Source organism: Martes martes (genome assembly GCF_963455335.1).
Source record: "Martes martes genome assembly, chromosome: 11".
Lineage (NCBI taxonomy): Eukaryota > Metazoa > Chordata > Mammalia > Carnivora > Mustelidae > Martes > Martes martes.
This window is the reverse complement of record NC_137899.1, coordinates 66,073,925-66,086,460: the sequence shown is the minus strand read 5'-3', so window position 1 is coordinate 66,086,460 and position 12,536 is coordinate 66,073,925. Positions and strand designations below refer to the sequence as shown.

Here is a 12,536-nt window from a genome sequence, read left to right as displayed (position 1 = left end):
AGTTCTTTTATTTCTCCAGAAAGGGCTTTTATTTCTCCAGACAGGATTTCTCTAATATCTTCCATGCCTTTTTTGAGCCCAACTAACACCTGAGAATTGTCATTCTGAACTCTAGGTCTGACATATTACCAATGTCCATATTGATTAGGTCCCTAGCCCTTCGGTACTGTCCCTTGTTTTTTGTTTTTTGTTTTTTGTTTTTTTGTGGTGAGTTTTTCCACCTTGTCATTTTATCCAGATGAGAATATATGAATGGAGAATAAAATACTAAAAGGGTGGCAAAGACCCCAGAAAAATGTATGCTAACCAAATCAGAAGAGACTCCAAATTGGGTGGAGAAGAAAGAGAGTAAAAAGAAGTTTAAAAATTAAAAAAAAATATATATATATATATACATACATACATATATATATTAGACTGGTAAATAGAACAGAGCCACCCACTTGATTTGAGGTGTATTTTGATCTCTTAGAAGAAACTATCTCCCAAAATTTTTTAAAGAAAGAAAAACTTATATATATACAAAAATAAGGGTAAACATGATGAAGGGATGGAATATGACTAAGGATGAAAATTTTTTAAAAAAATTCTAAAAAAAGGAATTGGTAAGTTGGTTGGAAAAAGAAAGAAAAGAAAGTGGAGAGAATTTGCTCAGGGTGGAGACTAGAACAAAGTGTTAGATTTAGGGCATATTTTGATCTATTAGAAGAAATTGTATCCCAAAAATTTTTTAGAAGAAAAAACCCTATATGTATACAAAAAATAAAGTCAGACACAATGAAGGATAAAATATGAGTATAATAATGAAGGTTTAAAAAGATTTTTTTAGAAAGGTATTATTAAGTAAACTAATTAAAAAAGGTTAAAAGAGGAAATAGGAAAAGTTAAAAAAATTAGAATAAGAAAAAATAAAGTTAAAAAAATTTAATTAACTTTGCAAGACTAAAGAATCATGGGGAGAAAGACATGAATTCCATGCTTTGCTTTCCCCTCTTCTGAATTCCACTGTTCCCCTTGATCAGTGAGCTTGGTCTTGGCTGGATGTTCTTGCTGATTTTCTGGGGAGGAGGCCTGTTGTAGTGATTCTGAAATGTCTTTGCCCGAGGTGGAACTGTGCCGCCTTGCCAGGGGCCAGGCTAAATAATCTTCTTGGGTTCACTCTCGGGAGCTTTTGTTCCCTGAATGCTTTCCACAGAGCTCTGGAGGACAGGAATGAAAATGGCGACCTCCTAGTCTCCGGTATGGAAGAGCCCAGGGCTCAGGGTCCCATACCTCAGTGCGCCCTCGGAGAAAAGTGGTCAATCACTCCCATCTCTCTGGTCTCCGGCTGTGCTCCGAGTTCATCTGGCCTGTTACCAAGCATTTCTGTCTCTGTCACACAGCCCCATTTGGAGTCTCCAAACCCAGCAGATTCCTGCCTCCAGGGAAAGAAGGTGAGTCTCCCTAGATCTGCCACTTGTGGTATCCCTGCTCAAATAGCAGTGACCCGACTATGCCACAGATCACAGTTTAGGGTATTCCCAACCTGAGAGCTCACTCCTTGGCTCCATCTCTGTAGTTGGCTTCCCTGCTCTGATACCTGTGAGCTTTGCTACACTCAGACACCCCTGATCCTTCTGTGACCCTGCAGGACCTGAGACCACACTGTCTCAGTGAGGACTCCACCCCCACTTAGCCTCTGGAGAATTGTCCCTCAGTGGAGCAGACTTTCAAAAGTTTGAATTTTGTGCTCTGTTGCTCTACTGCTTGCGGGGAGCTGGCCCCTCCCCCTGCAGTCTATCTTCCCATCGCTTTGGATACACTTCTCTGCACGTCCTACCTTTCAGAAAGTGGTCAAGTTCCTGTTTCTAGAATTGCTGCTTTTCTTCTCTTTGGTCTCCTGTTGGGTTTGTAGGTGTTTGGAATGGTTTGATAACTATCTAGCTGAACTCCTGCAACCTGATGTCATCTCAGTCTGCTACTCCTCTGCCATCTTGACTCCCTTTCCCCTAATTCTGTACTTCTGTCTTAGTCCTCTCTTTCATGCATCCCATAGACCTTCTTTGTTTTTTGTTGTTTTTTTTTCTTTGTTTTTAATAATGAAAGCTACCCATGATAATTACAGAAATATCAGCAGGGAAATATCAACAAAAAGAAGGCAAAAAAGTCCTTGGTGGAAAGTACCAGAAATAGCCAGCCCAAATTTTGATAATGGGTTCATATGTAATGCGTAGATTACACATATAAAAATGTGAACATAATATACATGCTGGTTTTCAACCTGATTTTTTTCTCAGAAAAAAATTTTTATGACCATATCTTCATGTCAAGAAAGTCTTTGTCAAAAAATTTTATGACGTCTTTTCATGTCTGTGTCTATACAAGTGGCATTCAGACTTCTTCAGGCAATAAAAGCCTTTCATCAAATATAATTTTATCTCGAGCCCAGTGCAGGATGCCTGGGTGGCTCAGGCTGAGGCTGCGTGACAGCCAGAAGCTTCCATACCTGTTCTGGAGCAGGTATACAAAATGAGTCCTCCAGGGCCAGTGTGTGAAGTGTAATTTGAAAAGCACCGATATAAATTTTTTTCCCCATCACTACACTAAACTCCAATTTTATTGATAACCTATCATTATTTAAATTGTTTCCAATTATTTTATTGCAAATAACTTATGTGTATTCTCTTTACAGTGCTGTTGCCTCAGGATAAACTCTGAGAAACAGATCTTGGCAAATATTATTCAATTTCTTCAAAAAGTGTCTACAACTTACGGCTCCCATTGGAAGTGTACAGACATACCTATTTCTTTATACTCTCCCAACACTGAGAGGATTCTTCCTCTTACTCTTGTTATCTCATTGATAAGATTTCATATCCAAATGTCTAATCTTGCAGTTCTTCAGTTAGTGGTCAAAAGGAACAATTCTATATATTGTCCATTTATTTTTTTTGTTTCTTAATAATTTGTTCATGTCCTTTGTCTGCTTTTTCAATTGGTGTGTTCTTATTTTTTTGCCAGAGTTCTTTAGATGAAGAATACTATCCCTTTGCCTGTTGTATACAAATATTTTCTCTTTGTCATTCTACTTAGGTATGCATACAATGTTTATTATTTGTATAAAGAGTTTTAAAGTTTTGATGTAGTTTAAACTACATTTATTTCCCTTATTGTTTCTGCTTTTGGTGTTATTCCCAGAAAGATCTTTCCCTCACCAAAAATAAAAAGTTTTACCCGTACCCTTTCAAGTTTAAAATTTTTATTTTTTCCATCCAACTGGCATTTACTTTGTAATTCACTGTGACAGATGGCAGTCTAATATTTTTTTTAAGATTTTATTTAATTATTTGACAGAGAGAGAGAGAGAGATCACAAGTAGGCAGAGTGGCAGGAGGAAACAGGCTCCCTGCTGAGCAGAGAGCCTGATGCGGGGCTCAATCCCAGGACCCTGAGATCACGACCTGAGCAAGGCAGTGGCCCAACCCCCTGAGCCACTCAGGCGCCCCCAGTCTAATATTTTTTAAATGGCTAGACAACTATACTAATGCCATATACTGACTAAGTCATTCTTTTCTAACTGATTTGATATACCATATGTCTTATGTACATTATTCTGGTTTCAGTATCATATTTCTTAAATTATCAAAGTTTTATATTATGCTTGAGTATCCTGAACTATGTATTTCTCTTCATTATGAATAGATGTTTTCTTAATTATTCTTGTATTTATTTATCCTAAAGAGGCTTGAAATGTCAGCTTCTCTGGAGTTCTTGGCTGAGGAAACCACCACTTTAGTAAAAAGCAGTGAACGAAACCGGTGAGAACGAGGGGGAAGGCCTCCTCTCCGCCTCTCCGTCCATTGGTTTAGTCCATCACCTGGTGTCTGCTCAGCCATGAGGGACAGCCTGTGGCTTCTGCCTGCTCCATTCTGGATGAAGAAGCTGTGCTGCCGGGTGGGGAATCTCTTTCTGCTGCCCCCTCTTTGTTCAGTCACATGAACCCTTAGCCCAGCCCCTCACGGCTGCCCTTAAATTCCGAGGAGCTGTAACACCAAGAAATACCAAGTGAGCCCAACAGGGTTCCCTGTTCTCACCTACCACAGGTTCTCACCTACCCAAACTCCTACACTGCCATGCAGCCTTTCTGGGCAGGCGTGGCATCCATTTTTCATCAGCTCTCTGTGTGCTGGGAATTCCATGAAGTTCTGTTATTTGAAACCTTCTTTCCTTGGCTCCCTCCCAGCTGTACGTCCCCTTTATTTCTGTTTCCTCTGTGACTTCAGTGGGATTGGCCAGAGAGGGAGGGAAAATGGCTAATGTCTATTTCTAAGTTTTCATCTTTCCCCAAAGCTATTGAAGATTATTATTTTCCAAGTGCCCTCCACCAAACCTCTATTAATTTTGTAGTGAGGAAATAAATTGCTTTACATCTTTAAAAGAACACTGTAATATTCATTGCTGCCTTTTCTGTAATTTAGGACACTGTTCATAATATTGCAGTGTCTCCTAGCACTAGTCATATTTGCCATGAGGTAAAGATTTGATTTTTTTTTAACCCAATGAGTATTGTGAGATGAGTAATATTTCCCTTCTGGCTATGGATTCCCTAAGCCTCCACCTCCAGCAAATGTCTCAGGACACCCCTCACGTTTCCTTATACTTAATTTCCCTAATACTCATATTTCTGCACCTTGAAATACTCTGGTGTATATGTTTTTTGTATGCCCCCACTCAATCTTTCCTGGGGCTTGCTGGGCATAAATAAATAGATGAATGAATAAATATATCACACCTTCATTTAGATCATGAAGTGTCTCTCCCATTTCCCTTCATTCCACTCCCTGCTTCCTCCTTTATCATAATCACTGAGGCAATGAAAGTGCCCAGAAAGCTTGGTGCTGGTCACATAGTTTACACACACACACACACACACACACACACAACCAACCTTAAGAAAAGCCTACAAAAAACAGGTGTAAATTCTATTTTTAAACTAGTTTTAATTACGCACAACACATCAGTCTACCTTCTTGTACGTAAGTCCCTGTGGTCACTATGTCTAGTTGAAATCCCATTGCCAGAAGTGAGGACTAGTTGGTGTGTGCCCTTGCAAGCAATTGTTTATTACTTTTTCTTTTTTTACTGTCTGTGGCTATCCCACTTCCTCATTGAGAAGCAGGATATGCGGTAGTCAAAATACCTGAATTACACCCAGGCCATCTTGGGTTCAAGTCTTGCCCTGCACCTACTAGCTGTGTGATTTGGGCAAGTTACTTTAACTCTCTAAATTATAATTGTCCAAACTGTAGGATTCAGATAATAATGGGACCTATCACATAGAGACGTTTTAAGAATTAAAGTACTTAACATGGTTAAAAAACTTATATAATCATGAATGCATCCGGTATACAATCAATAAATCTAAGCTACTGAAACATTCTCCACTGAAGGAATTCCTACTCTTCTAAGCAAAGCTACAATAAACAACACATGTACATACAGGCATGCATGTGAGTGTTTGTCCAGAGAAGATACCGAGAAGTAGAACTTCAAGGTCAAAGGACTGCACATTTTGTTTTAACTAGATGTTGTTAACTTGCCATTCAAAGGATTCTGTGCCAATATTCTCTAAAATATTCAATAGTATCTGATGACATTAATTCTACTTATTCTAAAGTTCTGCTTGTTCTGCTAATTTTACTTTCTTAATTGTAAATGCCTCGGAATGATATTCTGAACTATTATCTATTTTCCAGTTTGTTTTTTGTCTCATTTTGTATGATATTTGATTGCACCTCATCTATGTAGTCAAGATTTCATATTAATTCTTCATTTTATAAGTTTTTACAGGCTTCCTGGGAGAGTGTGGTACAGGTCAATAAACACTGGGTTCTTACTTGCTTTCAAGGGTCCTGGAGGAACCTGGGCTCTGCCCATGGGCAGAGTAATGGACAATTAGTCTTGTGACTAGATACCAGCCATCCCTCCAAGGAGTCATTTCTTCCTAGGAACCCACCCTGTCTCTTCAAATCCAGCATCCTCACTACTAGGAAGAAGAGCACCCTATCTCTGTTGCCCCACTGGGAAGGGGGTGGACAGAGGGAAAGTAAACATGCAGTGATGAACCCTCCTCCTTGTGCTCCAGAAATCATCCTACTGGTTTCCTTGGGTCCTTCTTGCTTTGGGCCTTTACACGATCTATTTAGGAAGCACTCTTAACACTTCACCTATATTACTGTAGCGTTGTCTGTGGGTATTGTGAGTTGTGTGGTTTCAGCCTTCCCTCTGACCCACCTGTTTTCTTCTTCTGGGGCTTCTGCACTATAACTGGATCAAGGAGAATTTTACTAGTTTCCAGTCATAGTGTCAATTAAAAACATCTTTCCAATTATCTCTATGGTTTGGAAGTAAGGAAGACAAAGTGCTTGTTGACCATCCATGGGTACTATCTACATAGTGGATACATAGTATCCAAATAGTATCCACTTTTCCTAGGCATTCTGCTTCTAATTCTACATCTTTTTGGACCATCAGACCCATGAAGTGGAAAGAAAGTAGAGAAGAAGAGAGTGGGAATAAGAAAACCATTATTTAGGAGGATAATATTAGTGGAAACAATCCTACCCTCACCCAAGGATGATTTCTTACAGGATAGACCTTGGTTAAGCCAACTTACCTCCTTGCAGGAACTTCATGGGGTAGACGATGGCATGGTATCTGTCTATGCTGAGGGACACCAGCACATAGGTAGAAGCATAGAGCAGCACAACCTGAAGACAGAAACAAGAGGAGGTATGTGACTTCACAAAAGTGAGGGAATGCGTATCATAGATGAGTATTTTGTGCTATTTAGAAACCTGTGCACTGAACCTAAGGAGGGATGAAGTTTGGGCTAGGGAAAGAAATGACTGACTCCCTATGTCTAGAAGTAGATTGCTGTTTTGGAATTGGACATGTCATTGCTAATGGTGACCAGTGAGAATGCTTCTAAGCTCACCCTTCTTCACTCATTCACTTGACTTCTTGGAGACACCACATCTCAGGATCAGTCTTTCTTGACATTTGCATGATACATTTGTTTGTAGTTGACTTTTAAAGCTAAACTAATTTTCTCTGCCATACTTGACACTCCAGAATAATTAGAAAGAAACATTCATTTGGGTTTTATCAGTGAGAGTTGTTGAGAGACAATGGACAGGATCTGGTTTCCTGGAGCCCACGTGCTCTTTAGAATCATTTATCATCATCTGTGTTGACAGTCTCAGAGCTTACTTCCTCCTCCACTTCTCTAGCAGAGCTGTTCATTAGGGTCAGTCCTTGGGTCCCCTCTTCCTCCTTCCCACCCCATCTCTTATCAGCTTTGCTCAGGCCCTTTAATTATCCTAAGTACAGTGTTAGTTGTAGAGTTTGCAGAGAAGGAAATTGGGATATAAGAGGTTAACTTCTCTAATGAGAAGAGCACAATCAAAATATAATTAAGTGAAATATCTCTGAAAGGGTGATCAAAGTGGAAAGTTTTCGGGTAACGTTGAGCCTCATTTTTACCAAGAGTCCACCCATATCTCTGTTTTGTAATCTTTGGGCCAATTCCAGAGTGGGGAAGGGTAAGTCAAAGACCAAAGTCTAAGGGTGAGTGTCTGAATCTCTTCTAAAATGAAAGAAAAATACCATGACTTTGGTAATAACTTTTGTCTGAATTTATACCTCACTCAACTAAAAATCAACTATATTGTTGTTCTTTATTATTTTTACCTATAACACTACCACAAATGCATCCCAGTACTACCATTGTGGAAGGTGCCATAGGGAGGGTGTTCTGAGGTCTGATTAGTGATTGAAGGTTCTCCTGAGGGATGTAAGAAGAGAGTCTCCTCTTGCCAAAAAGGTGCTATATGGATGGAGGGAGGAATGATGTCCAAGTTTAACCAAAAACAATTAGACAACTGTCTTCTTAGAGAAAACTGGGATTTCTATGTGTGATCCAAGAATTCAGAATTGTTATAGCTGGCCACACACAGCTCAGGAGGTGGCATTTGAGGAGGATGGGGAAAAAAGTCCCCAGGGGCAGCACTCTGTGGGGTGGAATGTTGAGGTAAGAAGGTCACAAGAATCTCAGCCATTTTTGGCTGTGTTGAGTGAGGTAGCTGACACTAGTTCAGAATTTGGAGCAAGAGGAAAGTTCACAAAAGAGAGTGCCAGCATTAACAAAAAGAGATGTATTTTGAGACACAGTCAAAAACAGTAGTTAATTTCAAGGGTCTTCAAACATCTAGGCAGGGTAAAAAAAAACTAAAGGTTACATAAAAGAAATGCATTTCAAATTGTCGTGCCTCTTTTTTACAAAAATAAAATGCCAGAAAAATAGCATAAAAACATGTTCAGAGTTTTGAAAGAAAAATTATGATCCAAGAATTTTGTAAATATCATTTCTGTGCCAAGGCACAGAATAATTTTCTTATATGTATAAAAAAGAAGAAAGCATAACATCACATAATCTCCTGCAAAATCTTCTGTGAGGAAATATTTCTGCTGATTGAGCATTGTTTCAAAATTAAGAACTCTACAAGAGGGACAGGATTGAATAATAACAGCTATGGTAAGCAATGAGTACAAAAATTCCCGCAACATGTTTACAAAATAACTATGAATTTAGTTAGGAAACATTCCAGGGAAAAATCTGGGGAGTTGAGAAGAGAGAATATAAGAAGAGAAGAGAGAGTATAAGGAAAGGAATCATGTTATATCTTTCCATTTGGACATTTTAGGCATCTCTTTTGTTTTTTACTTTGATAGAGACATACTCAATTTAAAAATTAAAGATAAGCTATGATAGTGAAATAAAAATGGAGAAAAATAATTTATTAACTTCCTATGGTTACTGTAACAAATTACCACACACCTGTGGTTTAGACCAACATAAATTTATTCTCTTACATTTCTAGAGACCAGAAGTGCAAAATCACTTATACTAGTTCAAAGTCAAGGTGTTAGCAAGGCCAGCCTCTCCAAAGGCTCTGGTGGGGGGTGTTTCCTCCCTTGCCTCTTTCAGCCTCAGGTGACAGCCAGCATTTTTTGATTTGTGGTTACACCAATTCCATCTTGGGTCTATGGTTACAATGCCTCTTCTGTCTATCAAATCTCCCTCTGCCTCCCTTTTATAAAGGATATATATGATTACATTTAGACTCATTAAGATAACCCATAATAATCTCCCCATTTCATTACATCTCTAAAGTCCCTATTTGCCATAGAAGGTAATATACATACATTTTAGGGATTAGGATTTGGATTTTGGGGGGGAGGCATCTTTCAGTCTAACACAATTAATAACCAAATAGAAAAGAAAAAAACATGTAAATAGGAAAAAAATTAACCAAAAAGATTAAAATGAGGTGACTTAAATAATACCAAACATCATTCATCTCAATAAATATAAATGGCTTAACCTCCTTGACTAAAACAAAGACTATGTACAAAACCCTTCCCCAAATCTAACTGCATCGTGTGTTGAAAACAAACCTCTGAAACCAAATGATTATCAAAGTTTAAAAAATACAATGATGGCCAAAGGCATATGGAACAACAAAAAACCAAAAGAAGGCATTTATTACAATACTGCTAACAGATAAATTAAATTCAAAGTAAATTGCACTACATGAGACAAATGGATTCTTTTTATTGAAAAAATACAATACAAAATGGTGACAGAATATTAATAAATTTATATGTGACAAGCAACATAATACTAAATATGTATAACTAAAATGTTTAAAGATTTAAAAGAATAAAACATAATAATACATGGAAAAACTAAACACACTTTAAAAATAATACACATTATTGTAAAATATCTAGGCAACCATTTCAAAACTGGCCCTAAACTAAACTACCAAGAAAAAAAAATCCTTCAATAGATTCCAAAAATTATACAACTTATATAATTTGCATATTTAAAACAACAAGCAATAAAAGCTGAAATTAGTACCATGTTATTTTTTTTTTTAAATACCACTTGGAAATTTAAACACCCTTGTAATTAACTTGAGTCAAGAAGGAAATCAAAGTACAATTATAGTCAATTCATAAATGTCAACAATGAAAATTCTACACATCAACAACATATGGGATACCATTTGGAGAACAGATGGCAGCTTGAGGACATATGTCTGAATTCGCACTACCCCACCCCTCAATTCTGACAAAAATGACCTAGGAAATATAAAACTAAGGAAAAGCTTCCAGAGAAGTGAGACTTGAATGCAGCAAACTTAGAAAAATTTTATTTAGAAAAATACCAGATTGGATCCATGTACAGGAGGATCCCTGGACTTAAAAAATTAATATACTTTATTTGTTAGAGCAATTTTAGCTTTACAGAAAAAATAGGGCAGATAGTACAGAGATGTCCCACCCTCCTTTCCCCCAGTTTTCCCTATTATTAACATCCTTCCCTATTATTAACATCCTTCTCTATTATTAGCATCCATTTGTTAAAACTGATGAACTGATATCAACACATTATTACCAAAATCAATGTTTTATATAAAGCCTTATTCTTTGTGTTGTATAATTCTGTGGGTTTTTGATAAATGTATGATATCATGTATCCACCATTCATACAGAAAAGTTTTACTATTCTAAAAATCCTCTGTGCTTTACCTATTCAATCCTTCCAAGTCCCTAGGAATCACTGATCTTTTTATGGTCTTCATCATTTCCCTTTTACTGAATGTCATATGGTTGTAATCATACTCATGTAGCCATTTTTTTCATCCATTCAGCTTTTGAGGAACATTCTGCTTCTAATTTTTGACAATTCTGAATAACATTGCTATAAACATTCTTGTGTAAGTTTTTGTGTGAATGTAAGTTGTCAATTCATTGGTTATATACCTAGGAGTGTAATTGCTATATTGTATGATAAGAGTATGTTCAATTTTATTTTTATAAAATTGAACTGCCAAAATAGCTTTTAAAATGGATGTACCATTTTGCATTCCTACAAACAGCACTAGCATTTTGCATCATCAGTTTTTTGGACTATAGTCATTCTAATTGCTACGTTAATGCTATCTCCTTGTTCTAATTGGCGATTCCCTAATGCCATACAATGGTGAGCTTCTTTTCATATGCTTGTTTGTTATCGTTCTATCTTCTTTGGAGAAGTGTCTGTTTAGATCTTTTGCTCATTTTTAAGTGGGTTGAGTTTTAAGAGCTCTTTGTATATTTTGGATACAAATCCTTTATCAAGTATGTGTTTTGCAAACATTTTTTTCCCATTCTGTGCCTTGTCTCTTCTGTCTCTTAACAGTGTCTTTTGCAGAGATGTTTTAACTTTTCATAAAATCCAACTTTTCATTTTTTTCTTTCATGGATGGTGCTTTTGGTGTTATATCTAAAAAGTCATTGAGAAACCCAAAGTCCGCTAGATTCTCTCCTATGTTATCTTTTAGTATTTTTATAGTTTTATAGCCTTGCATGTTTCATTCAAGTTTATGATCCATACTGAATTCGTTTTTGTGAAAGGTGTAAGGTCTTTAGTCAGATCATCATCATGATCATTAATATTATTTAATTGGATACCAATAACTCCAGCAGTATTTCTTGGCAAGGCTATCTTTTCTCCACTTGAATTGTCTTTGCTCCTTTGTCAAAGATCAGTTGACTTTTAGGGTGCATTTGTTTCTGGGGTCTCTATTCTGTTCCATTGATGTATTTGTTGATTTTTTTTGCCAATATCATGGTATCTTGATGTAGATGTAGCATTTTCGTAAGTCTGAAATCAGATAGTATCTCCTCCAACTGTGTTCTTCTTCAGTATTGTATTGGCTACTCTGTGTCTTTTACCTGTCCACACAAACTTTAGAGTTTGTCTGTGTCTATAAAATAACTTGGTGGGATTTTGAATAGGATTGCATTGAATTTATAAGTTGTTTTGAACAAAATTGGTATCTTAACTATAGTGCATTTTCCTAACATAGAATACCTATCTTTATACTTAGATATTCTTTGATTCTTCCACCAAAGTTTTATAGTTCCTTCATACTGATCTTGCACGTATTTTGTTAGGTTTATATCTAAGTCTTTCATATTTTTGGTGCTTACATAAATGGTTATTGCTTCTTAAATTTTAAATTCAAATTTTTCATTCCTAGTATTAAAAGCATATTGTATTCTTCAACCTTGTTATTTTTATTTTCACTTAATAAGCCCACAAATTTTCTATGTTTTGTTTTGTTTTATTTTTTTTTTTCATCTGTGAACAGGTATTTCATCTTTCCCAATATGTATACCTTTTATTTCCTTTTTTGTCCTGTTGAGTTAGGTGGGATTTCCAGTGTGATGCTAAATGGGAGTAATGAGAGGGAACATCCTTGCCTTGTTCCCTATCTTAGGAAAGATACATCCAGTCTCTCACCATTGAGTATGAGGTTAGTGGTAGATTTTTGTAGCTACCAATTGAGGAAATTGCCTTTTATGAAAAGTTTGTGGAGACTTTTTATTGTGAATGGATATTGGATATTAACAAATGCTTTTTCTGTATCTATTAAAATGAT

General features: G+C 36.8%; 1 protein-coding gene across 2 annotated transcripts in view; it reads right to left on the bottom strand.

The window, feature by feature from the left end:
* NPSR1 (neuropeptide S receptor 1) overlaps positions 1–12,536 on the bottom strand; it is a gene marked incomplete at both ends in the record, with an annotated part of 149,271 nt that overhangs the window by 35,272 nt on the left and 101,463 nt on the right. The window contains one exon of one of the 2 annotated variants that reach the window (XM_080818841.1): positions 6,656–6,749. The exons of the other annotated variant lie outside the window; for it this stretch is intronic. Within the exon in view, the coding sequence (XP_080674967.1) occupies positions 6,656–6,749 (94 nt within the window). The remainder of the gene's footprint in view (positions 1–6,655; positions 6,750–12,536) is intronic. 2 annotated transcript variants of the gene reach the window in all.